This window comes from Bombina bombina, chromosome 6 (genome assembly GCF_027579735.1).
Source record: "Bombina bombina isolate aBomBom1 chromosome 6, aBomBom1.pri, whole genome shotgun sequence".
Lineage (NCBI taxonomy): Eukaryota > Metazoa > Chordata > Amphibia > Anura > Bombinatoridae > Bombina > Bombina bombina.
This window is the reverse complement of record NC_069504.1, coordinates 441,730,404-441,757,562: the sequence shown is the minus strand read 5'-3', so window position 1 is coordinate 441,757,562 and position 27,159 is coordinate 441,730,404. Positions and strand designations below refer to the sequence as shown.

Below are 27,159 nucleotides of genomic sequence, written 5' to 3'. Positions count from 1 at the left end.
AACTTTTGATTGAAGATATAAAACTAAGTATAATCACCATAGTCCTCTCACACATCCTATCTAGTCGTTGGGTGCAAGAGAATGACTGGGAGTGACGTAGAGGGGAGGAGCTATATGCAGCTCTGCTGGGTGAATCCTCTTGCACTTCCTGTTGGGGAGGAGTAATATCCCAGAAGTAATGATGACCCGTGGACTGATCACACTTAACAGAAGAAATATGCATTTTGTGATTAGCTGATGGTTGTCACATGATGTGGGAACAAGGAAAACTGAACTAATTTTAAATTTGTCATGAAAAAAAATCTACTACTCAGACTATGTGCTTTTGCACAGTCTATTAACTATAGAATTGTCGATTATGCGATGGTCCTTTAAGACAGCTAGAGTAAAGACCAACAAAAGGAGGAAACGCATAATAAATTGAGATCCATAGGTACCATATTTCTGTCATTTACTGTAAAGTATTTTGAATCACGTATTAAGGGCCAGATTACAAGTGGAGCACTAAATATCGATTTCATGAAAGCGATATTTGCATTCCACTGTGTAATACCAGCGTACGCTAATGTGCAATGGTATTACAAGTTCACAGCAATGCAAGCGTGACCTCACATTCGCATTGTGCTCACAAGTGCGCTTCCATAGGTTCCTATGACAACATCATTCTTATAAACACATATTAACACAAATATATATGTATATAAGGCAGCATCTACATATATATTTGCAGGGAACACAGTTCCCATAGACTGCAGTGTTAAGGCACTTTTCAGTGCCATTTTTTTCTAACACCCCACTCCCACCAACTTTAACCCCAAAATAATGCCTGGTGCAGTAATTTAAAAAAATAAAAATAAAGATGCTGCTATATTTATTTTTAAATAAAATATGCTAGACTGTATTTTGGGGACATTTGGGGCACATTTTTAAATTAACCAGAGATCGCTGTAACAATAACCAGTCACTTGTAATGGATGATTAATTATTGCGTGCCCCGAAACGGGCAAATTTGCCTGTTTTGTGGGTGCGCAATCATTTAGCGCTCCACTTGTAATCTAGCCCTAAGTAGTTATACTTTGATTAATAATTATGTTAGTTTTTCCGGTTACTTCTGAGCCCCTGAAAATTGTGAGCTATGTATGAAAATTGTTGTAATTCTTAACAGTTCATGCAATATTTAAAAAGCTAAAAGTCTACACTCCAATCACATCATGACTGCTTCATTTCAAATCCACTGCAGTAGCGTACAGAGTCAAAATGATTACAATTGTGTCACTGGCCAAATACTTGTGGACCTAACTGTTGTGTGCTGCTATTTTTTTATGCTGTACATAGCCATAAACCTTGATTGTTCTTAAATCCTTTGTTTCAATTATCTTTAATCATTTTAACTATATTGATTTTGCTTTATAACTTTTTTTAAATATCTATTGTGTGTTTTATCTGAAAACATTACTTACCTGATTTAGTTCTTCATCATTTGCTATAGCCAGTAAGATGTGCCTTGGCGAGACCCTACCCTTTTTATTGTCTCTTGCTGCATTTCCGGCCAATTCTAGAATTTCCGCTAAAAAAACAAAAAGACAAATTGTGTCTAACCTTAAAGTACAACTGAAAAGCAATTTTATAGATAATATAAAAATCATTCATAATTTTGGCAGCATGCAGAGATAAGACATTTTCAAAAGTAGCTTGAATAATAAAGAAAAAAAGAGTGGGGTCAATGAAAAATTAAGAATTAAACATAAAAAAAAAAAACAATTTAAACACGCATAGACTGATGTAATACAAGGCAAAACAGTAAGGGCTAGAATACAAGTGGCGGACTAAAGTTAGCGCTCAAGATATTGAAATATTGCACCCACGGTAACACGCTCAGTTGAAAGTAAACACAACCGCATGAGCGCAAAATAAATAATGGATTAAGAATAAAATAATCTTTTAATACAAGAATTCTATACGTATGAATATAAGGATGCACCCGGGCATATAAATTCATTTTCTTCTATGTGAAGAACATTAAAAAGTAAAATATTCATAATTCAGGTCGGGTTTAGTGAACAAATGATAGGTGTTAGTTTTTTTTTCTGATTTGCAGCTCCATTAAAGTCTAAGGGGAAAAGAAGTTAGCGCGGTCACGATATTCAAAGTCCAACAGTTAGCTTGCGCGCAAACATTTTACTTTCAACTTGTAATACCAGCGCTTTATTTCTCTTCTGCCGGTGTTTGCGTGTGAGTGAAAGCACTAAATAGGGCACCACTTGTAATGTTTTTACCTGGGTAAAATATACATATCTGTGTTTTAAATCTAAATATCATATGATTTGTTTTAAATCTTCTTAAAATATATCAAATTGGTTTAGAAAAGGAGTAAAGTTTATGATATTGCTTGTTTTGTGGGACAGTGTCAAATGCTTCTACAGAAATCTAGATGAGCTAAATCTTCTGCATGTCCCTGGCCTAACACTTTAGTTACTAAGTCAAAGAAGTAAATTAGATTAGCCTGACATAATCTTCCTGAAGTAAAACTGTGCTGTTTTTGGTACTATAAATTGTGTGGCTTTATGTAAGTCAAATTATTTCATTTAAGATTTTCCATTAATGTTTTGTGACACAATTATTATCTCTTTGGTGATTTGTCTTGGGATCAGCTTTGAAACAGTCTTTTTTTGCAGCAGAAAAGTGTTCCACACACTGGTTTAGTTGTGTTGTCCTGTTTAATTTCAGACAATTTGCAGCAGACAGTAATTTTCCAACATAAACAAAACAAAAACCTTGCTCCACAGCACTTACTATACTGTAGAACAGTGCTTTCCAAACTGTGTGTCGGGACACACTAGTGTGTCGCCAGCAGTGTGTAGGTGTGTCCCTGCTTCAGCAAATTTTGTTTTCAATTTTTTTTTTTTTTTGGTTTCTGACTTTCCGCCTGTCTGCTATGCATATCACATGGTTGACACATGATTGATACCTTGTGGGTCACAGATAATCTTAACAAATTAGCGGAGCTCAGTGGGAACTGAAACTATTCCCATTGGCGGCACATTGGCTCCTGATGTGTAGTCTCCTTAATTGGCTTGTGACTGCATGTGTAGTAATTGAGTGGGGCAGCAGTATGTTTGCAGCGTGGGCAGTAGTCAATCGGACTCACCGAGCTCTGAGGGCAGCAGCTTAAACGCTGAGCTGAAGTCAGAAGTCAGTGGGGGTTTTTTGCAACTAGCTCCCAGTAGTGCATTGCTGCTCCTGCTCTTGATATATGAATAGGAAGTGGAAACTTAAAAATGCTTGATGATGAAATGTGAGTGTCTTTATCTAATATTCCACCAAATATTCAGAAATTGTGTTCATCCCATTAACCTCATACATCCCATTAAAATAGTAAGTAGCTATTGGTGTTATTAAACTTTTTTTAATTCTTGCACATACATACTGTTACTTGCAAATTTCATTATTATATAATTTATGTATGTGTCCGTATCTCTTAAAACAAGTTAGTTTAACCTCCTTTTTGCTAGTACAACTGAATTAATTACTGTGTCGCAAAATGATGTAGGTCTAAAAAGTGTGTCACCAACATGAAAAGTTTGGAAAGCTCTGCTGTAGAATATAATCCACACCAACAACAAACCTTATAATTAAATATCTACTACAGGTAAGCAAAGTCTAGATTGTGGGGAAAACCTGGACTGGATTCCTTACCTGAAACTTTCTGCCACATCCTAACTGTGGAGTGGATTACTAGCCCATAATACACAAACAATAGTATATTTCTATAAAACCAAGAACATTGCATCATTTGTGGGGAAACAGATATCATTATAAACAATACCCTGAACTATTATTTTTTTTTACATAATCTATTATTAAACTCAAACTGACAAATCTGTAGTTACCCGAGTTTTCCTACTTTTCTATTTATACTGACACAACATATTTAGCGGGTTCAGGGGGGGGGAACACCCTAGACATCCTTACTGATCTTTTTAACTACTTAACGACCAAGGACGTACCAGGCCCGTCCTACAAATACCAGTTGTTAACCTCTGCATCGGCTAGCAATAGTGCCAATACGCTGTCGGCATTTACCATTGCACAAGCATTTCTTGTGAAATGCTTGTGCAATGCCGACCCCTGCACATTTGCAGACAATCAGCCGCTAGCAGGGGGTGTCAATCATCCTGATTGGATCGGGATGATTGTAGTCTGCCACCTAAAAGGTGGTGGACAAGTTAAGGAGCTGCAGTCTTATGACTTGCTTCTTAACTTAGGTTTCCGGCGTAGAAAGCAGCAACTGCTGCTTGATAAATCTACCCCCAGGTATCAAATTCTGCCAGCCTAAAAGCAATGTTATGACAGCTAAAAGCTAATAACTGCATTTATTTGAAAGCTGATGAAAAGCTTGGACCTAAGAACTTCTGTCTCCAGTGTAATAGCTGGCCAGCCACAAGTGATTGCAAGAGGCTAACCAATCCCTAATACTGTCAATAAGCCCAAGAATGAAATCTTAACAACTTTTTCATGTTTGTGGGGTGTTTGGTCATTGTTATTATGCAAAGTCAATTGTAGTAACTGTGATGAGAGCAGGATGTGATGTCACTAGTTTGTGGGCGGGGCTTAGGTCCGGTGTCTGTGTCGCAGTTAGTTTAGTACAATCAACCTGACTAGATGTGTATTGTATTGCAATAAAAACATAATTTATGCTTACCTGATAAATTCCTTTCTCCTGTAGTGTAGTCAGTCCACGGGTCATCATTACTTCTGGGATATTAACTCCTCCCCAACAGGAAGTGCAAGAGGATCACCCAAGCAGAGCTGCTATATAGCTCCTCCCCTCTACGTCACACCCAGTCATTCGACCGAGAACCAAACGAGAAAGGAGAAACTATAGGGTGCAGTGGTGACTGGAGTATAATTTAAAAATTTAGACCTGCCATAAAAAACAGGGCGGGCCGTGGACTGACTACACTACAGGAGAAAGGAATTTATCAGGTAAGCATAAATTATGTTTTCTCCTGTTAAGAGTAGTCAGTCCACGGGTCATCATTACTTCTGGGATACCAATACCAAAGCTAAAGTACACGGATGACGGGAGGGACAGGCAGGCTCTTTATACGGAAGGGACCACTGCCTGAAGAACCTTTCTCCCAAAAACAGCCTCCGAAGAAGCAAAAGTGTCAAATTTGGAAAATTTGGAAAAAGTATGAAGAGAAGACCAAGTTGCAGCCTTGCAAATCTGTTCAACAGAGGCCTCGTTCTTAAAGGCCCAAGTGGAAGCCACAGCTCTAGTGGAATGAGCTGTAATTCTTTCAGGAGGCTGCTGTCCAGCAGTCTCATAGGCTAAACGTATTATGCTACGAAGCCAAAAAGAGAGAGGTAGCAGAAGCTTTTTGACCTCTCCTCTGTCCAGAATAAACGACAAACAGGGAAGAAGTTTGGCGAAAATCTTTAGTTGCCTGTAAATAAAATTTCAGGGCACGGACTACATCTAGATTGTGCAGAAGTCGTTCCTTCTTTGAAGAAGGATTAGGACACAATGATGGCACAACAATCTCTTGATTGATATTCTTGTTAGTGACAACCTTAGGTAAGAACCCAGGTTTAGTACGCAGAACTACCTTATCTGAATTAAAAATCAGATACAGAGAATCACAATGTAAGGCTGATAACTCAGAGACTCTACGAGCCGAGGAAATAGCCATTATAAACAGAACTTTCCAAGATAACAGCTTGATATCAATGGAATGAAGGGGTTCAAACGGAACACCCTGTAAAACGTTAAGAACTAAATTTAAGCTCCATGGTGGAGCAACAGTTTTAAACACAGGCTTAATCCTGGCCAAAGCCTGGCAAAAAGCCTGAACGTCTGGAACTTCTGACAGACGTTTGTGTAAAAGAATGGACAGAGCTGAGATCTGTCCCTTTAAGGAACTAGCAGATAAACCCTTTTCTAAACCCTCTTGTAGAAAAGACAATATCCTAGGAATCCTAACCTTACTCCATGAGTAACTCTTGGATTCGCACCAATGTAAGTATTTACGCCATATTTTATGGTAAATCCTTCTGGTAACAGGTTTCCTAGCCTGTATTAAGGTATCAATAACTGACTCCGAAAAACCACGCTTTGATAAAATCAAGCGTTCAATTTCCAAGCAGTCAGCTTCAGAGAAATTAGATTTTGATGTTTGAAAGGACCCTGAATTAGAAGGTCCTGTCTCAGAGGCAGAGACCAAGGTGGACAGGATGACATGTCCACTAGATCTGCATACCAGGTCCTGCGTGGCCACGCAGGCGCTATTAGAATTACTGATGCTCTTTCCTGTTTGATCCTGGCAATCAATCGAGGAAGCATCGGGAAGGGTGGAAACACATAGGCCATCCCGAAGGTCCAAGGTGCTGTCAAAGCATCTACCAGGACTGCTCCCGGGTCCCTGGACCTGGACCCGTAATAAGGAAGCTTGGCGTTCTGGCGAGACGCCATGAGATCTATCTCTGGTTTGCCCCAAAGTCGAAGTATTGGGGCAAAGACCTCCGGATGAAGTTCCCACTCCCCCGGATGAAAAGTATGACGACTTAGGAAATCCGCCTCCCAGTTCTCCACTCCAGGAATGTGGATCGCTGACAGGTGGCAAGAGTGAGACTCTGCCCAGCGAATTATCTTTGATACTTCCATCATCGCTAGGGAGCTTCTTGTCCCTCCTTGATGGTTGATGTAAGCTACAGTCGTGATGTTGTCCGAGTGAAACCTGATGAACCCCCGAGTTGTTAACTGAGGCCAAGCCAGAAGGGCATTGAGAACTGCTCTCAATTCCAGAATGTTTATTGGAAGGAGACTCTCCTCCTGAGTCCATGATCCCTGAGCCTTCAGGGAATTCCAGACAGCGCCCCAACCTAGTAGGCTGGCGTCTGTTGTTACAATTGTCCAATCTGGTCTGCTGAATGGCATCCCCCTGGACAGATGTGGCCGAGAAAGCCACCATAGAAGAGAATTTCTGGTCTCTTGATCCAGATTCAGAGTAGGGGACAAATCTGAGTAATCCCCATTCCACTGACTTAGCATGCACAATTGCAGCGGTCTGAGATGTAGGCGTGCAAAGGGTACTATGTCCATTGCCGCTACCATTAAGCCGATTACCTCCATGCATTGAGCCACTGACGGGTGTTGAATGGAATGAAGGACACGGCAAGCATTTTGAAGCTTTGTTAACCTGTCTTCTGTCAGGTAAATCTTCATTTCTACAGAATCTATAAGAGTCCCCAAGAAGGGAACTCTTGTGAGTGGTAAGAGAGAACTCTTCTCTTCGTTCACCTTCCACCCATGCGACCTTAGAAATGCCAGTACTAACTCTGTATGAGACTTGGCAGTTTGAAAGCTTGACGCTTGTATCAGAATGTCGTCTAGGTACGGAGCCACCGAAATTCCTCGCGGTCTTAGTACCGCCAGAAGAGAGCCCAGAACCTTTGTGAAGATTCTTGGAGCCGTAGCCAACCCGAATGGAAGAGCTACAAACTGGTAATGCCTGTCTAGGAAGGCAAACCTTAGATACCGGTAATGATCTTTGTGAATCGGTATATGAAGGTAGGCATCCTTTAAATCCACTGTGGTCATGTACTGACCCTTTTGGATCATGGGTAAGATTGTCCGAATAGTTTCCATTTTGAACGATGGAACTCTTAGGAATTTGTTTAGGATCTTTAAATCCAAGATTGGTCTGAAGGTTCCTTCTTTCTTGGGAACCACAAACAGATTTGAGTAAAACCCTTGTCCGTGTTCCGACCGCGGAACCGGATGGATCACTCCCATTAGTAAAAGATCTTGTACAAAGCGTAGAAACGCCTCTTTCTTTATCTGGTTTGTTGACAACCCTGAAAGATGAAATCTCCCTTTTGGGGGAGAGGCTTTGAAGTCCAGAAGATATCCCTGAGATATGATCTCTAACGCCCAGGGATCCTGGACATCTCTTGCCCAAGCCTGGGCGAAGAGAGAAAGTCTGCCCCCCACTAGATCCGTTCCCGGATCGGGGGCCCTCACTTCATGCTGTCTTAGGGGCAGCAGCAGGTTTTCTGGCCTGCTTGCCCTTGTTCCAGGACTGGTTAGGTTTCCAGCCTTGTCTGTAGCGAGCAACAGCTCCTTCCTGTTTTGGTGAAGAGGAAGTTGATGCTGCTCCTGCCTTGAAGTTACGAAAGGCACGAAAATTAGACTGTCTAGCCCTAGGTTTGGCTCTGTCTTGAGGCAGGGCATGGCCTTTACCTCCTGTAATGTCAGCGATAATTTCTTTCAAACCGGGCCCGAATAAGGTCTGCCCTTTGAAAGGTATGTTAAGTAATTTAGATTTAGAAGTAACATCAGTTGACCAGGATTTTAGCCACAGCGCTCTGCGCGCCTGAATGGCGAATCCGGAATTCTTAGCCGTAAGTTTAGTTAAATGTACTACGGCATCAGAAATAAATGAATTAGCTAGCTTAAGGGTTTTAAGCTTGTGTGTAATCTCATCTAATGGAGCTGAGTCAAGGGTCTCTTCCAGAGACTCAAACCAAAATGCTGCTGCAGCCGTGACAGGCGCAATGCATGCAAGGGGTTGCAATATAAAACCTTGTTGAACAAACATTTTCTTAAGGTAACCCTCTAACTTTTTATCCATTGGATCTGAAAAGGCACAGCTATCCTCCACCGGGATAGTGGTACGCTTAGCTAAAGTAGAAACTGCTCCCTCCACCTTAGGGACCGTTTGCCATAAGTCCTGTGTGGTGGCGTCTATTGGAAACATCTTTCTGAATATAGGAGGGGGTGAGAAAGGCACACCGGGTCTATCCCACTCCTTAGTAACAATTTCAGTAAGTCTCTTAGGTATAGGAAAAACGTCAATACTCGACGGTACCGCAAAATATTTATCCAACCTACACATTTTCTCTGGTATTGCAACTGTGTTACAATCATTCAGAGCCGCTAACACCTCCCCTAGTAATACACGGAGGTTTTCCAGCTTAAACTTAAAATTTGAAATGTCTGAATCCAGTTTATTTGGATCAGATCCGTCACCCGCAGAATGAAGCTCTCCGTCCTCATGTTCTGCAAATTGTGACGCAGTATCTGACATGGCCCTAATATTATCAGCGCACTCTGTTCTCACCCCAGAGTGATCTCGCTTACCTCTAAGTTCTGGTAATTTAGACAAAACTTCAGTCATAACATTAGCCATGTCCTGTAGTGTGATTTGTAATGGCCGCCCTGAAGTACTCGGCGTTACAATATCACGCACCTCCCGAGCGGGAGATGCAGGTACTGACACGTGAGGCAAGTTAGTCGGCATAACTTCCCCCTCGTTGTTTGGTGAATGATGTTCAATTTGTACAGAATGACTTTTATTTAAAGTAGCATCAATGCAATTAGTACATAAATTTCTATTGGGCTCCACCTTGGCTTTTGCACATATAGCACAGAGATATTCCTCTGAGTCAGACATGTTTAACAAACTAGCAATTAAACTAGCAAGCTTGGAAATACTTTTCACTCAAATTACAAGTAATATGGAAAATGCACTGTGCCTTTAAGAAGCACAGAAAAAAATTATGACAGTTGAATAACAATGAACCGGAGAAATTATAAAAACCAAATTTTTCCCGGTAAAGGCATAAATTTAGCAAAGGATTGCCCCCATTAGTAATGGATAACTAACCCTTAATAGCAGAAAAAAATGTACAAAATATAAACGTTTTTTATCACAGTCAAAGCACAATCTCACAGGTCTGCTGTGAGTGATTACCTCCCTCAAAATAATTTTTGAAGACCCTTGAGCTCTGTAGAGACGATCCGATCATGCAGGGAGAGAAACAGACTTTTGACTGAATTTTTGATGCGTAGCAAAAGCGCCAAAATAGGCCCCTCCCCCTCACACACAGCAGTGAGGGAAGTTCAGTAAACTGTCTTAAATTAAAATAAACGACAGCCAAGTGGAAAAACAGTGCCCAAAACAATTTTTCACCCAGTACCTCAGATAATTAAACAATTTAGCAAGCCAGCAAAAACGTTTAAAATCAAATAACATGAAATGTCATTAAACAGCCTGTTGCTAGACGTTCCCACTGCAAGTTAGGCTAAAAATTATATGCATATAGTATTATCCCAGTGAAGTGCCATTCCCCAGAATACTGAAGTGTACACATATATACATAACAGCCTGATACCAGTTGCTACTACTGCATTTAAGGCTGAACTTACATTATATCGGTATTGGCAGTATTTTCTCAGTCAATTCCATTCCTCAGAAAATAATATACTGCAACATACCTCTTTGCAGGTGAACCTGCCCGCTGTCCCCTGATCTGAAGTTTACCTCACTCCTCAGAATGGCCGAGAACAGCAAAATGAATCTTAGCTACGCCGGCTAAAATCATCCAAAAACTCAGGTAGATTCTTCTTCAAATTCTACCTGAGAAGGAACAACACACTCCGGTGCTGTTTTAAAATAACAAACTTTTGATTGAAGATATAAAAACTAAGTATAATCACCACAGTCCTCTCACACATCCTATCTATTAGTTGGGTGCAAGAGAATGACTGGGTGTGACGTAGAGGGGAGGAGCTATATAGCAGCTCTGCTTGGGTGATCCTCTTGCACTTCCTGTTGGGGAGGAGTTAATATCCCAGAAGTAATGATGACCCGTGGACTGACTACACTTAACAGGAGAAATAGAGTTGTACCATCATTGCTGTGTCCTGCATCTCATGACATGGTGTCAGAAGTTCTGGACTGCGCTTCTGTTCCTGATCGATTGCAATGTCAAAGTTTACCCCACCTGAGCCTTTTGACTTCTCTCAGCCTGCAGCTTGGCCCACATGGCGTCAGCGGTTTCAGCGCTTCAGGATTGCTTCCAAACTGAACAAGGAGAGTGGTGAAGTACAAGTTAATTCTCTTTTATACTCTATGGGGAAAGATGTGGAGCCAGTGTTCAATGCTTTTACTTTCCAAGAGGGGGAAGAATTTGACTTTGATATAGTTATGGATAAACTCAGTGCCCAATTTGTGCCCAAAAGAAATGTGATTTATGAGAGAGCTTGTTTTCACAAACGTAATCAGCGTGTGGGAGAATCTGTGGAGTCTTTTGTGCGCAGCCTGTATGAACTAGCTGAATTCTGTGAGTTTGGTGTTGCTAAAGAAGAGCAAATCAGAGACAGAATAGTTATTGGGATTGCAAATGCTGAAGTCTCACTGAAGCTGCAGTTAGAGCATGATTTAACATTAGATGGGGCTATTAGGATGGCCCGCCAGAGTGAACTGGTGAAAAAGCAAAGTGCTGATCTGAGGTCTGAGAGTATTGTGGATGAAGTGCAACAGTCTAGGAAAAATGCTAGTGAAAGGCACAGTGTGAGCGGTAGATCTAAAGTACTGGAAAGGCCTAGAAGTGGATGGGCGCAATATGCCTGATGCACGCGGTGCTACCGTGCTCATGATCAGAGTGTTATATGCCCGGCCAGGGATAAAAGATGCAGAAAATGTAACAGAATGGGCCATTTTGAAGTGGTGTGTAGAACTGAATACATTAAGGAGATGCAGGTGGACGGTGACCAGGAGGGTCAGGAAGTGTCTTTTGTGGGGTCCGTTGTGGAACGGCCAAGCTCAGAGGAAGATTGGAAAGTTACTTTTACTGTAATGGGAGACAAAGTTGATTTTAAGATTGACACAGGAGCAGATATCACTGTAATGTCTTTTGATGAATTTATGAAACTGCCTCGACAGCCCCAGCTGGCGAAGGTTACTACAAATGTCCATAGTCCTGGTGGCCGCATTGATTGTGCAGGGAAATTTCTTGCCAGCTGTGAGTACAAGTAAAGAAAGTTCACCATGTGGGTGCATGTGATTCGAGGTCAGTGTGTTAACAATTTATTGAGCAGAAAAGCATCCTGTGACTTGGGCCTCGTGGCCAGAGTGAATGAGATTTCCGAAGATATGTTTGGCGAGTTGGGCCTACTGAATTGCAAACCAGTTCGTATAGCACTTAAAAGTGATGCAGTCCCATACAGTATTTCTACTCCTCGTAGAATTCCGTTCCAGCTCATGCCTCAAGTGGAGAAGGAGCTTATGCGCATGAAGTCTATGGGGGTTATTGAAGAGGTTGTTGAAGCGACTGATTGGTGTGCCCCCATTGTTCCAGTTGCAAAGAAAAACGGAAAGGTGTGCATCTGTGTGGACCTGAAAAGGTTGAATGAGGCAGTGAAGAGGGAGAGATTTTTGCTGCCGACATTAGAAGATATAGCTCCAAAGTTGGCTGGGGCGAAGTTCTTTTCCACATTAGACGCTTCTAGCGGCTGTTGGCAGATCACCCTGGATCCAAAGTGCCGCAAACTGACTACCTTTATCACATCGGTAGGTCGGTTCTGCTTCTGCAGACTCCCCTTTGGGATATCCTCCGCTCCTGAAATCTTTCAAAGGGAAATGAGTTCTCTCCTGAGTGACCACGTGGGCACAGCGGTCGTCATGGACGACATTCTAGTGTATGGGTCTACAGTGGAGGAGCATGATCAGCGTTTGAGTTGTGTGCTACAGGCTATCAAAGAGTCTGGGCTGAAGCTGAATAAAGAAAAATGTAATTTTAGGAAAACTGAATTATGCTACTTTGGGCATATCAGCAACGGGGATGGCATCAAGCCAGACCCTGAGAAAATTATTATTGAACAGATGAAAAGTCCTTCTGATGTACATGAGCTGAGACAGATATTGGGCCTTGTAAATTACATGGGCAAGTTTCTTCCAGATTTATCAACAGTTTTAAGTTTAGTTTATTACAGAGTTGCTTAAGAAAGATGTTGCCTGGGTCTGGGGACCTTCACAAGAAAAAGCTTTCCTGCATGCCAAGTCCCTGCTGGGGTCTGCCCCAGTGCTGGGGTTCTACGACCCTTCAAAAAAATACTGTGGTTAGTGCCGATGCAAGCAGTTATGGGTTGTGGGGCTGCACTCCTGCAGCTGAACGAAAATAAACTACAGCCCATCGCCTACTGTTCCCGCACACTGACGGCTGCAGAGTCAAAATACGCTCAAATTGAGAAAGAGTGCCTGGCTGCAGTTTGGGCCTGTGAGCGCTTCCAGCGCTATCTAGTGGGTTTGGAGAAATTTAGTCTGGAAACTGACCACAAACCGCTAGTCCCTCTAATCAACTCTTATGACATTGACAAAACACCCTTGAGATGCCAGAGACTTTTAATGAGATTGCTCAGGTTCAATGTTCAGGCAGTGCATGTGCCGGGAAAACAACTGTTTTTGGCGGATAAACTATCCAGGCTCCTGCTGGCTGCTGCTGAAGAATCCTCCACAGAATCGGATTTGAAAGTGTATGTTGATTCTGTTCTGGCCTCTAAGTCCATTTCTTCAAGGAAACTGGAAGAGATAAAGAAAGAGACATATTTGGACACAGATCTGCAAGAAGTTATAAGGTACATAAAAGAAGGCTGGCCCGAGAGCCGGGCAGCCTGGATGTCTTTAAATGCTTACTAGCCAGAGAGGTCGCAGCTCACGGAGCTGGAGGGGTTGGTGCTGTTCCAAGACTGCATTGTAATTCCTGTCAGCATGAGGAAGGAGATGTTAAACAGGATTCATGATGGCCACTTAGGCATTACAAAGTGCAGAGAAAGGGCAGCTACAGCTGTGGGGTGGCCTGGGATCAGCTCCGACATTGCAAATCATGTGCCTAAATGTGCCTTTTGCCGGGAACGCCGGCCTACTCAGAGAAGGGAGCCCTTGATTTCTACTCCGCTGCCTGCGGGGCCGTGGCAGAAAATAGCTGCTGATTTGTGTGAACTGCACGGGAAAAAGTTTCTTGTTGTGATCGACTACTATTCCAGGTATTTGGAAATTGCACCCCTGAATGATATCACAAGTCAGGCCGTTATCATTCGCCTGAAGAGCTTTTTCGCCCGCTGGGGCATTCCAATGGAGCGATAAGGGTATGCAGTTTGCTTCTACAGAGTTCAGTGCTTTCAGCAGGGAATATGATTTTGTACATTCCACATCAAGTCCACATTATCCGCAGGCCAACGGAATGGCTGAAAGGGCAGTTCAAACAACAAAATTAATTCTAAAGCATTCTGAGCCGTACCTAGCCCTCTTGTCATACAGGGCGACGCCCATTCAAGCCACCGGGTTTAGCCCAGCACAGCTGATGCTAGGACGCCAGATTCGCACCACTTACCCTCAGTGGGTGTCTTCAAGCCGCCTGGCCCTGTTCCTTGGGATGAAGTCCTTAGGAGGGATGAAGAGGCCAAAAAGGGTTATCGTTTCTTCTACGACAGGAGACATTCTGTCAGGCCCTTACAGGAACTGAAAGCGGGAAAAAGTGTCAGAATTAAACTGGACGATGAGAAGAAAGTTGTTAGGTAGTTGGCCGCTCTCCAGAACCAAGGTCTTATACAGTCCTTACGGAGGGAGGGACGGTTACACGCCGTAACCGAAGACATCTTCAGTCTGTACCTGAGAGTCTGGAACTGGATGCCTCAGTACCACCGCTGGTGGGATCCCCTGTTCTAAGAGAGGTGCCTTCCCCTCAGCAAGACCACAACGGGGATATATCTTTGCCTCCAGCGGACTCTTGTTCACCATCTTCTGTATCAGAGGACAGTTCATGCAAAGTTACATCAAGCAGAAGAGTGGTGAAACTTCCGGCCCGATATAGGGACTGACTTTAGCTAGAACAGTGACCGGAAGTATGGGCAGAATAATCCCATGGTAAATGTGGACTAGGGTAGTCTACCCTGATGTCCAAGTCAGGATGTAATTTATTTGTTCATGTTTTCTAACCTATTTGTTTATATAATGTTCAAAAACAAAAATGTTGTTGTATACTCTGTTTGTGTATCTTGTTATTTGTTATATGCAAATGTATGCTTCGCCTTTGAAAAAGGGGAAGATGTGATGAGAGCAGGATGTGATGTCACTAGTGTGTGGGCGGGGCTTAGGTCCGGTGTCTGTGTCGCAGGTAGTTTAGTACAATCAACCTAACTAGATGTGTATTGCTATGCTCTGCAATAAAATAGAGTTATACCATCATTGCTGTGTCCTGCATATGTCCTGCATCTCATGACAGTAACTTTTACTCTTCAACCTTACTCTGCTGTAAATAAAATGCAACCAGTTATTTATGGCCACTTATTGCAACACAAATGGTATCTTTATTCATGTTGACTATTTTATATCATGCACAAACAGCTATAACTCAAGAGTTCACATGTAATTGTGAAGCACCTGTAGTAACCAAATATATGATAGCAGTTTCTAATGTACTGCTAATAAAACACATTCACTAGATAATCAGTGTCACACATTACACTACAATTATGTTTACATTGGATCAATAACTTCTATCTTTTCAAAGACTGTAACTCATCCCTAACCTTTATACTCTTATCTTCTAACAATCACCTTTGCCCATATTTAACTTACACATGCAATTTTACCTCAGTATTGTTACCACTTAAAACACTTCAGCATACAAATATCATTTATTCCAATGCTCTCATTAAATCCCATTTAGTTTTACCTCTGAGTAGTACTTTATAGTGAAATTAGCTTTAATAACTGCATAGTAGCAATTATTTATACCTACAGCTTCAGATTTGCCTTTATACCATGTACAGATATTAAATTGTCTCATTAGCCTGAAGTGGTATATTAGTTTCAATGGTAGAAATGACACCGTTTTAAAAACCAAATTTTACAGTTCGAAAAAAGGTTAAAAGTCCACTATTGTAACCTGGAAAATCTGCTGCAATTTTTTATGCAATATATTAATATCCCATACAGTTAAAGTGATTGTAAAATGTACCAAATTAAAGGCCAGTATTAAATAATACTCTTAAAAACATCATTCAAGTTTACAAAGATGCTTATTTTAAAAAATTTGCATTACGGTAAACATAACGCCGATCCTCCGCCCGCATCTGCTGCTTTCTTTAGCAGATCGATGCAGAATCTGGCTTCCTCCAATCGTTGTGTGCCCCCTTTGGTGTCCAGCTCGTGGGGCAACGCAGTGATTGGAGGAAGCAGGTTTCATCATTAATATGCTAATGAAGCAGCAGATGCGGATGGAGGATCAGCGTTATGTTTAATGAATTAAAGTACCCCTGTTTTTAAGAGTATTATTTAATACTGGCCTTTAATTCATTAAAGTTTACAATCACTTTAATCCAAACCAAAACCTCCCCAAATTAGAAAATCATGGTCTCAAGCACAATTAATGCCAGAAATCTCATGTAAAATACTACTCAACTTGTAATCTAGGCATGTGGAGCATTGTGGAGAATTATCTATACAATAATTTGTATATACTGATATGGGTTTATAAGCCAATTCCAAACATAAATTGCATACAAAAAATAAAACTGTCTGATCTGATTAAAAAAAAGAAGGTTTTAATTTAAATAAAATGCTCTAACTGTGCTGTATTCATAATATAAAAAATTAAAAAAAAAAAAAAAAAAAAAAAAAAGTATGCTTACCAGATAAATGTATTTTATTCCGGATATGGTGAGTCCACGGCTTGAGTAATTACTGTTGGGAATATCACTCCTGGCCAGCAGGAGGAGGCAAAGAGCAACACAGTTAAACTGCTAAGTATCACTCCCTTACCCACAACCCCAAGTCATCCGACTGAAGGGAAATGGAGAAAAAGGAGTAACACAAGGTGTAGAGGTGCCTGGCCTGAGGTTATAGTCAAAAGAACAACTGTCTTAAAATAAAGAGTGGGGCTGTGGACTCACCATATCCAGATATAAATACATTTATCAGGTAAGCATCAATTTAGTTTTTCTTTCTTAAAATATGGTGAGTCCACGGCTTGAATAATTATTGTTGGGAACCAATACCCAAGCTAGAGGACACGGATAAATAAGGAGGGACAAGACAGGCAGTCCTAAACAGAAGGCACCACCGCTTGAAGAGCCTTTCTCCCAAAAGAAGCCTCAGCCAAGGCAAAAGTATCAAATTTGGAAAAAGTATGTATAGAAGACCAAGTTGCAGCCTTACAAATTTGTTCCACAGAAGCTTCATTTTTCAAAGCCCAAGAAGAGGAAACAGCTCTTGTGGAATGAGCCAGAATTCTCTACGGAGGCTGCTGTCCAGCAGTCTCATAAGCCAAACAAATTATTACCTCGTAACCAAAAATAAAGAATAGTAGCAGTAGCTTTCTGACCTTTACGTTTCCCAGAGAAACAGACAAAGAGGGCAGAGGACTGGCGTAAACTCTCAGTTGTCTTTAAGTAGAATTTAAGAGCACGTACAACATCCAAATTGTGTAACAAACGTTCTTTGGCAGAAGAAGGATTAAGAAACAGAGTGGGAACAACAATCTCCTGATTGATATTTCTATTAGAAACAACCTTAGGAAGGAAATCTAACTTAGTACGAAGAACCGCCTTATCTACATGAAAAATAAGATAAGGGGAATCACACTGCAGAGCTGAGAGTTCCGAGACTCTTCGAGCAGAAGAGATAGCAACAAGTAACAAAACCCTCCAAGATAACAACTTAATGTCTATGGAATGCAACGGCTCCAACGGAGCCAGCTGTAAAACTTTATGAACAAGGTTAAGGCTCCAAGGAGGAGCAACAGATTTAAAGACAATCCTGATTTTGACCAAGGCCTGACAAAAAGATTGCACATCTCTCACATCCGCCAAACGTTTATGTAGTAAAACTGGCCCTTCAGGGTACTGCCTGACAATTCCTTTTCCAGGCCTTCCTGAAGGAAAGATAAAATTCTAGGAACTCTAATTCTACTCCAAGAGTAGCCCTTGGATTCACACCAATAAAGATATTTACACCATATCTTATGGTAAATCTTTCTAGTAACAGGCTTGCAAGCCTGAATCATGGTCTCAATGACCAACTCAGAAAAACCACGCTTAAAAAGAATTAAGCGTTCAATCTCCAAGCAGTCAGCTTTAAAAAAACAAGATTTGGATGAAGGAAGGGACCCTGAATCAGGAGGTCCTTCCTCAGAGGTAGTCTCCGAGGTGGGAGAGATGACATCTCCACTAGGTTTGCAAACCAGATCCTGCGAGGCCTCGCATGGGCTATTAGAATCACCAACGCCCTCTCCTGTTTGATACGAGCAATGACTTGTGGAAGGAGAGCAAATGGAGGAAACGGATATGCCAACCTGAAAACCCAAGGAACCGCCAGAGCATCTATCAGAATGGCCTGTAGATCTCTTGACCTTGAACCGTACCTTGGAAGCTTGGCGTTCTGACAGGACGCCATCAGATCTAACTCCAGCATCCCCCATTTGAGGACTAAGCTGGAAAACATTTCCGGATGGAGTTCCCACTCCCCATGAAGAAAAGTCTGTCTGCTCAGAAAATCCACTTCCCAGTTGTCTACTCCTGGAATGTGGATGGCAGATAGACAGCAATTGTGGGTCTCTGCCCACTGAAGATTTCGAGTAACCTCCTTCATGGCTAAGGAACTCAGAGTTCCTCCTTGGTGATTGATGTAAGCCACAGAGGTTATGTTGTCTGACTCGAACCTGATTAACTGGGCTGAGGACAACTGAGGCCAAGTCAATAGAGCATTGTAAATCGCCCTTAACTCCAAGATGTTGATGGGAAGAGCAGACTCCTGCCGAGTCCAAAGGCCCTGAGCTTTTAATGAGTTCCAGACTGCTCCCCAGCCCAGCAGGCTGGCGTCCATGGTCACGATCACCCAGGAAGATCTCAAAAAGCATGTGCCCCGAGACAGATGTTCCCGAGAAATCCACCATGGGAGAGATTCCTTGACGACTGATCTAACTCTATTCTCTGAGATAGATCCGCATGGTCACCATTCCATTGTCTGAGCATGCACAACTGGAGAGCTCTCAAATGGAATCAAGCAAAATGAATGATGTCCATGGAAGCCACCACCAGACCAATTACTTCCATACATTGAGCCACTGAAGGATGAGCAGTAGCCTGAAGAAAATATTTTGTTTTTCCTGACCTCTGTCAGAAAAATCTTCATCAATAGAGAATCTATTATGGTCCCTAAGAAGACTACTCTTGTAGCAGGGGAAAGGGAGCTTTTTTCCTGACTCACATTCCATCCGTGGGAACGAAGAAAAGACAACATTATCTTTGTGTGAGATTTTGCTTGTTGAAAAGATGGCACCTGAACCAATATGTCATCCAGGTATTGTGCCACAGCAAATCCAAGAGAACGGATCACTGCCAAAAGAGCCCCCAGAACCTTTGCAAAATTTCTAGGACTCGTGGATAGACCAAATGGAAGGGTCACAAACTGGAAATGTTTGTCCAGAAAGGCAAATCTCAGGAATCTGTGATGGTCCCTGTGAATAGGAACATGAAGATACGTATCCTTTAGGTCTATGGTTGTCATGAACTGACCCTCTTGTACTAAAGGAAGAATGGAGCGTATAATTTACATTTTGAAGGATGGAACTTTGAGAAACTTGTTTAGACACTTCAAGTCTAGAATGGGACGGAAAGTTTCCTCTTTTGTGGGAGCCACAAATAGGTTGGAGTAGAACCTGAGACCTTGTTCCTGCACTGGAACTATCAGTGCCTGCCAGGGAGGAAAGATGTTGTATACATTTCAAGAACACCTCTCTCTTTATCTGGTCTGCAGATAATCTTGAGAGATGAAATCTGCGTCTCTGAGGAAAAGTCTTGAATTCCAATTTGTAACCTGGGATACTATGTCCACAGTCCAGGGATCTGGGACATCTCGTATCCAGGCTTGAGAGAACTGAGAAAGTCTGCCCCCACCTGATCTGATCCCAGATCGGGGGCAAACCCTTCATGCTGATTTGGAATCAGCTGTGGGTTTCTTTGATTGTTTCCCCTTGTTCCAAGACTGATTGGGTTTCCAAGAAGACTTGGATTGTTCCTGCTTGGAAGAAGAAGAGGAAGGCTTTCCTCTGAAGTTACGAAAGGAACGAACATTATTCTGATGTCCTTTAGGCCTATTCTTCTTATCTTTAGGTAAAAAAGAACCTTTTCCACCCGTAATATGAGATATTTTCTGCCAAACTGGGTCCAAACAAGGTTTTGCCCATGTAAGGAATCGCCAGAAGCTTGACTTTAGAGGAAACGTCCACAGACCAATATTTAAACCATAACGCCCTGCGGGCTAGGACAGCGAAACTAGAAGATTTAGCTCCTAGTCTAACAACCTGTAAAATGGCATCTGCAATAAAGGAATTGGCCAACTTAAGAGCTTTAATCCTATCTTAAATTTCATCCAAGGAAGTCTCTACTTGAAGAGAACCAGACAAGGGGTTGAACCAATAAGATGCTGCTCTAGTCACGGTGGCAATACACACCACAGGTTGCTGCCATTGGAGACCTTGATGAACATAAATCTTTTTCAAATAAGCCTCCAGCTTCTTGTCCATCGGATTCTTAAAAGAGCAGCTATCCTCAATAGGAATAGTGGTTCTCTTAGCCAAAGTGGAAACGGCCCCTTCAACTTTGGGTACAGTATACCAAGGGTCTTTAGTGGACAGGAAACATTTTCTTAAAAATGGGAGACGGGGAAAAAGACACCCCTAGCAGAGTCTGGCACAGGAAAAACCTCCAAAGTGAAAAATTCATCAAAGAAACTATTAAGTTTACTAGATTTCTTAGAGACGATAGGGGTATCAGAGTCATCTAAAGTAGCTAAAACCTCCTTTACCAATACCCAAAGGTGTTCAAGCCTAAATCTGAAGGATACCACCTCAGTCTCAGAAGAAGGAATTATTATACTGTCCGAATCTGAGATTTCACCCTCAGAAAGTCCCAATGTATCTTCAACATCAGACTTATGAGAAAGGACAACTTGGGAAGCAGAACTGAGGACAGGCACCTTACTTTCTGAATTTCTAGATTTTCTCTTGCATTTTCCCTGTAATCTGGGAATGGCAGCTAATGCTGCAGATGCCGCTGAAGATACCTGGGCAACAATTTCTGCTTTTAATATAAACTCCACTAGGAGTTATAGAGGAATCGCAGGGCACTGCATGTGATGCCATTGAGGCTTGGGACGTAGCAGGAGAAAGCTGAGGTATTATTTTAACAGCATCATCTTGAGAGACATTAGGCTCAAAAATGTTACCTTTATTTTGCAAGGTTTTCTTGACACATGAAGAACAAAATTGCATAGGAGCTGCAATTTGTGCATCTAAACATAATAAGCATGAATTCATAAGAGCAGGCTCTTGCTCCATATCAGACATGTTGTGAAACAGTAAATAAACTTGTACAGATAAGTTTAAAAAAATTTAATATTCAATTAAAATAAGCCAAGAAAAAAAATACACTTTAAATTTTATCCCAAATTAGGATTCCCAGCTAAAATTATGTGAGAAAAGTTAAGAAAAAAACATTTAATAAACATCAAATAAACTTCTAAAATACCCCTCAGGCAACCCCACACCTCAATTACTGAAGTGCCTTACCGCTACCATTTAAGACCGGATTACCCAGAAATGGAGAAAAACAACACTGTCCTCAGAAACGTTATGAAGTAAAGTCGGTCATGTGACCGCAAATGCCACGCTCAAATTACTGCTGCGACACAGAGAGGCAATAAAAATAGCTTCCTGGTACACAGAGTACCAGAAATATCCGTATTTTCAACCCGGACAGTTCAAAATGTTGCATTGTTTTATTTTAAAGCAAAGGGGAAATGAATAAGCTGCTAAAAAAGAAAATTCAGCCTTACTTTCAGTTTAAACTTGTATTGTTTTATCAAGTAAATATGTGTCAGAAAATAAAGCCTAATAAAATATTTTACCCTTTCTGTTTAAAAGAGTTTAAATGTTAGTCTCACACATGCTACAGTGCCTGCTTCATGTCCCAGTGTAACCCAAACAACAGGATTATCTATGTCCCAATAAAAAAAAGCAGTGTTTTTAAATTTGTTGTTAAGTGCATGGTCTCCCCAACTGGAAGAAAAAACACTTAGCTGCTCCGCTGTCCGGCATGTAGACAGTTACAAAGTATGAGAGGACACAGTTCCTCACAGAGACCTTTGAAAAAGAAAGAACAGAGTAGCCAACTCTAGCTTTCTAAACTAGGGCAGCAATTGTTAGGAAACGCAGTAAGTACCTCTTTTCACCAAAACTTCACCTCCTCCATGCACCGAAGGCAAAGAGAGTGACTGGGAGTTGTGGGTAAGGGATTGATACTTATCAGTTTAACTGTGGTGCTCTTTGCCTCCTCCTGCTGGCCAGGAGGGATATTCCCAACAGTAATTACTCAAGCCGTGGACTCACCATATCTTAGGAAAGAATTACAGTGTTCGCCCCAGGGTCTTTCCAGTAGGCAAACCACCCGGCTAATATTAAGCTAACAATAGTTAATAATAAATATTTTTAATGTTTATTGCTCAAATTATCACATAATCAATTTATGTTAATTTATGCAATTAACCTGTGCATTGAATAACTTTAGTAACAACTATAAACTATACAAAATGTTATAATATTGCAAAGAATTATACTGTCCCTACTGTCTGCTACAAAACACCACCCTGTTGGCAAACATTCTGTGAAGAATACTGAAATATGCTACCTTTAAACTGATTTATAAAACCAAAGTATACAGGAAAAGCTTGTTTGTTTGTTTGTTTTTTCACACTAAAATGAGAGGTATTTACTGAATTTATAGGTCAAGCAACATCACTTGACAGTATTCAATAAGGCTATTTCACTTTTATAGAGTAGCGTAAGAATAGAGGTTTTACAGTTAAAATATGAAATAAAAAAAAACATAATTTATGTAAGAACTTACCTGATAAATTAATTTCTTTCATATTAGCAAGAGTCCATGAGCTAGTGACGAATGGGATATACATTCCTACCAGGAGGGGCAAAGTTTCCCAAACCTTAAAATGCCTATAAATACACCCCTCACCACACCCACAATTCAGTTTAACGAATAGCCAAGAAGTGGGGTGATAAGAAAGGAGCGAAAGCATCAAAAATAAGGAATTGGAATAATTGTGCTTTATACAAAAAAATCATAACCACCACAAAAAGGGTGGGCCTCATGGACTCTTGCTAATATGAAAGAAATTAATTTATCAGGTAAGTTCTTACATAAATTATGTTTTCTTTCATGTAATTAGCAAGAGTCCATGAGCTAGTGACGTATGGGATAGCAGATACCCAAGATGTGGAACTTCCACGCAAGAGTCACTAGAGAGGGAGGGATAAAATAAAGACAGCCAATTCCGCTGAAAAATTAATCCACTACCCAAATCAAAAGTTTACATTTTTATAATGAAAAAAAAACAAGTTATAGGCAGAAGAATCAAACTGAAACAGCTGCCTGAAGTACTATTCTACCAAAAACTGCTTCTGAAGAAGCGAAAACATCAAAATGGTAGAATTTAGTAAAAGTATGCAAAGAAGACCAAATCGTTGCTTTGCAAATCTGATCAACAGAAGCTTCATTCTTAAAAGTCCAGGAAGTAGAAACTGACCTAGTAGAATGAGCCGTAATCCTCTGAGGCGGGGATTAACCCGACTCCAAATAAGCAAGATGAATCAAAAAGCTTTAACCAAGATGCCAAAGAAATGGCAGAAGCCTTCTGACCTTTCCTAAAACCAGAAAAAATAACAAATAGACTAGAAGTCTTTCTGAAATATGAGTAGCTTCAACATAATTTCAAAACTCTTACCTCATCCAAAGAATGTAAGAATCTCTCCAAAGAATTCTTAGTATTAGGACACAAGGAAGGGACAATAATTCCTCTACTAATGTTGTTAAAAATTCACAACTTAGGTAAAAATTGAAAAGAAGACAGCAAAACCAACTTATCCTGATGAAAAATCAGAAAAAGGAGACTCACAAGAAAGAGCAGATAATTCAAAAACGGTTCTAGCTGAAGAGATGTCTAAAAGGAACAATACTTTCCATAAAAGTAATTTAAATGTCCAAAGAAAGCACATGCTCAAACGGAAGAGCCTGTAAAGCCCTCAAAACCAAAACAAGACTCCAAGGAGGAGAAATTGACTTAAATGACAGACTTGATATGAACCAAAGCCTGAACAAAACAAAGAATAACAGAAAGATTAGCAAATTTTTCTGTGAAAACAGCACAGAAAAAGCAGAGATTTGTCCTTGCAAGGAACTTGCAGACAAAAACCCTTATCTAAACCATCCTGAAGAAACTATAAAATCCTAGGAATTCTAAATGAATGCCAAGAGAATTTATGGGAAGAGCATCAAGAGATGTAACTCTTTCAAACTCGATAATAAATCTTACTAGACACAGATTTATGAGCCTGCAACATAGTATTAATCACCGAGTCAGAGAAATTTCTAAGACTAAGTACTAAGCGTTAAATCTCCATACCATCAAATTAATAATTTGAGTTCCTGATGGATAAAATGAATGATAAGATATAAGGTCTGGCCTTAATGGAAGTGACCAAGATTGGCAACTGGACATCCGAACAAGTTGCCACCAGCAACACAAAAGATTGCTCCGTGATGATTTTGAAAATCACTCTAAAAAGAAGAACCAGAGGCGAAAAGATATAGGCAGATTGATAACTCCAAGGAAGTGTCAATGCATACACTGCTTCCGCCAGAGAATGTTTAGATGAGATGCCATCAAATCTATTTCTGGAAGCCCTCACATCTGAACAATTTGAAAAAATACATCTGGGTAAAGAGACCATTCTCCCGGATGTAAAGCTTGATTGACAGAGATAATCCGCTTCCCAATTGTCTATACCTGGGAAATGGACCGCAGAAATTAGACAGGAGCTGGATTTAGCCCAAGCAAGTATCCGAGATACTTCTTTCACAGCCTAAGGACTGAGAGTCCCACCCTGATGATTGACCTACGCCACAGTTGTGACATTATCTGTCTGAAAAACAATAACATCTCTTTCTTCAAAAAGAAGCCAAAACTGAAGAACTCTGAAAAATGCACGGAGTTCCAAATATCGATTGGTAATCTCACCTCCTGAGATTTCCAAACCCCTTGTGCTGACAGAGATCCCCAGACAGCCTCCCAACCTAAAAGACTCACATCTGAAGTGATCATGGTCCAGGTTGAATGAACCAAAGAGACCCGTAGAACTATATGATAGTGATCTAACCCACCAAATCAAAGATAGTAGAACATTGGGATTCAAAGATATAAAAAGTGATATCCTAGAATCCCTGCACCATTAATTCAGTATAAAAAACTGGAAAGGTTTCTTATGAAAATGAGCAAAGGGAATCGAATCCAATGCTGCAGCCATAGTACCTAAAACTTCCATGCATATAGCAAGTGAAGCAAATAATAGAGACTGAAGGTTCCGACAAACGGAACCCAATAAAATGGTCACTTGTCTGCTAGAGACAAAGACATTGACACAATCTATCTGGAAACCTAAAAAAGGTGACCCTTGGACCCTTGTCTGAGGAATCAAAGAGCTTTTGATAAAAAGATCCTCTAACCATGTCTTGAAGAAACAACAAAAGTTGAATCATATGAGATTCCGCAGAACGAAAAGACTGAGCCAGTACCACGAGACCATCCAAATAAGGAAACACTGGGAACCTTGAAAAGATTCTTAGAGCTGTCGCTAGACCAGAAGGAAAAGCAACAAATTGGTAATGCTTGTAAAAAAGAGAATCTCAGAAAATGGAAATAATCTGAATGAAAACAGAAAATGAAGATATAAATCTATTGTGAACAATTAATGCCATTACTGACCAAAAAGGCATAATAGACCATATAAACTCCATTCTAAAAGATGGTATACTTATATGATAATTCAAAAAGATTTTCTATCTTTGAAATAATGAAAAGTTTTGAATAAAACCCCCAAATCCTGTTCTTAAAAAGGAACTGGTATAAATACCCCAGAAAACTCCAGATCTGGGCAGCGCCTTGAGCCCCAACGGGTGACCAGCCACGCTTCACAAGTACCCAATACATATAGGACTGAAACACACTTCAGAAAAGTGTGAGCCTTACTGGAATAGCTGGAATATGTTAGAGAGAGAAAAAATACTTCTCACAGACGGTTTTACTCTGAATCCTATTCTGTATCCAAATCTAAGAAGTTTGGACCGAATTGAACCAAACAAATTTATTAAAAAAATCTTAACCTGCCCCTTACCAGCTAAGCTGGAATAAGAATTGCACCTAATCTTTGTGTGTATAATAAAAAATTTAAATTAAAAAAAAAAAAAAAAAAAAAGAACTGCACCTAAATGCAAATTTGGGGAGCTGACTTTGATTATTAAAATGGCTTAAATTGAATGAAGAAAACTTCCAATTATAAACATGTTACTTGGGGAAGAATTTAGAATTCCGTTCCTTAGTAGGAAAAAAAGCTTAATATTTAGCCTTAGAACTCAATCTTGAAGCCCAGAGTAACAGTTGAAGAATTGAATCCAATTGTGAACCAAATAATTGATTACCTTGGAAAAAAAGAAATATATTATAGTTTAGGGAGAATGGGGGGATTTTGGCATTTAAGCCAAGTGTAGAATTATACACTCATTATTAGAATTAGAAGAAATATTAAAATTTAACACTTTATTAACAAATATGCAAAGACAAACATTACCATAGGTAGATACTATAGTTCAAAAAGAGTCTGGGTATACTTCCTTCCAGTCCCCACAAATAGGATTTAAGCAATACAGTATCTATCTACAATTTAAAAAGAGATACTATGAAGGCCTTAAAGAAACATGGGAATTCCACTGCCAGTTTCTATCAGTCAATTGCCTTTAAATAGCATCTATATTAAAAATAAAAAAGGGGCTATAGAGTCTGTAAAGGCGTGTCGTTGTAATAAGCTAGTATTAGGCAAATCAAGAGAGGTAAGGTGCTTTGTAATTCACAATCAATCCAATTCCCAACAGTTTTAACACTGTCTATAAGGCTGTGCGCTCAAAGGCGACCTCCTACCTGCGTACTGCTCTGATTTAACAGAGTCGGCCGATTTCTGACTGAGTTCCCTATATACAGCTTTCTATATATCACACACACATTGCAGCATACAATTATTATATCCAATGCTACCGGTCAATATCATAGTCCTCTAAGTCTATATCAATAAAAAGAGGTGACCCTGTTTGTAGTGGATACAGATACAGATTGGACTATACTTATGTTGCGGGGCAGTAACTATAAGGCTGTCATTCGTCTTACTAGTATCAACGAATTTTCTAATGTC

At 40.5% G+C, this 27,159-nt stretch overlaps 1 protein-coding gene across 1 annotated transcript in view; it reads right to left on the bottom strand.

Annotated features, from left to right (window-relative positions):
- Positions 1 to 27,159, bottom strand: part of LOC128663062 (core histone macro-H2A.1) — a 136,087-nt gene that overhangs the window by 66,849 nt on the left and 42,079 nt on the right. Inside the window, 1 exon segment of the mRNA XM_053717203.1 lies at positions 1,461 to 1,567. Within this exon segment, the coding sequence (XP_053573178.1) occupies positions 1,461 to 1,567 (107 nt within the window).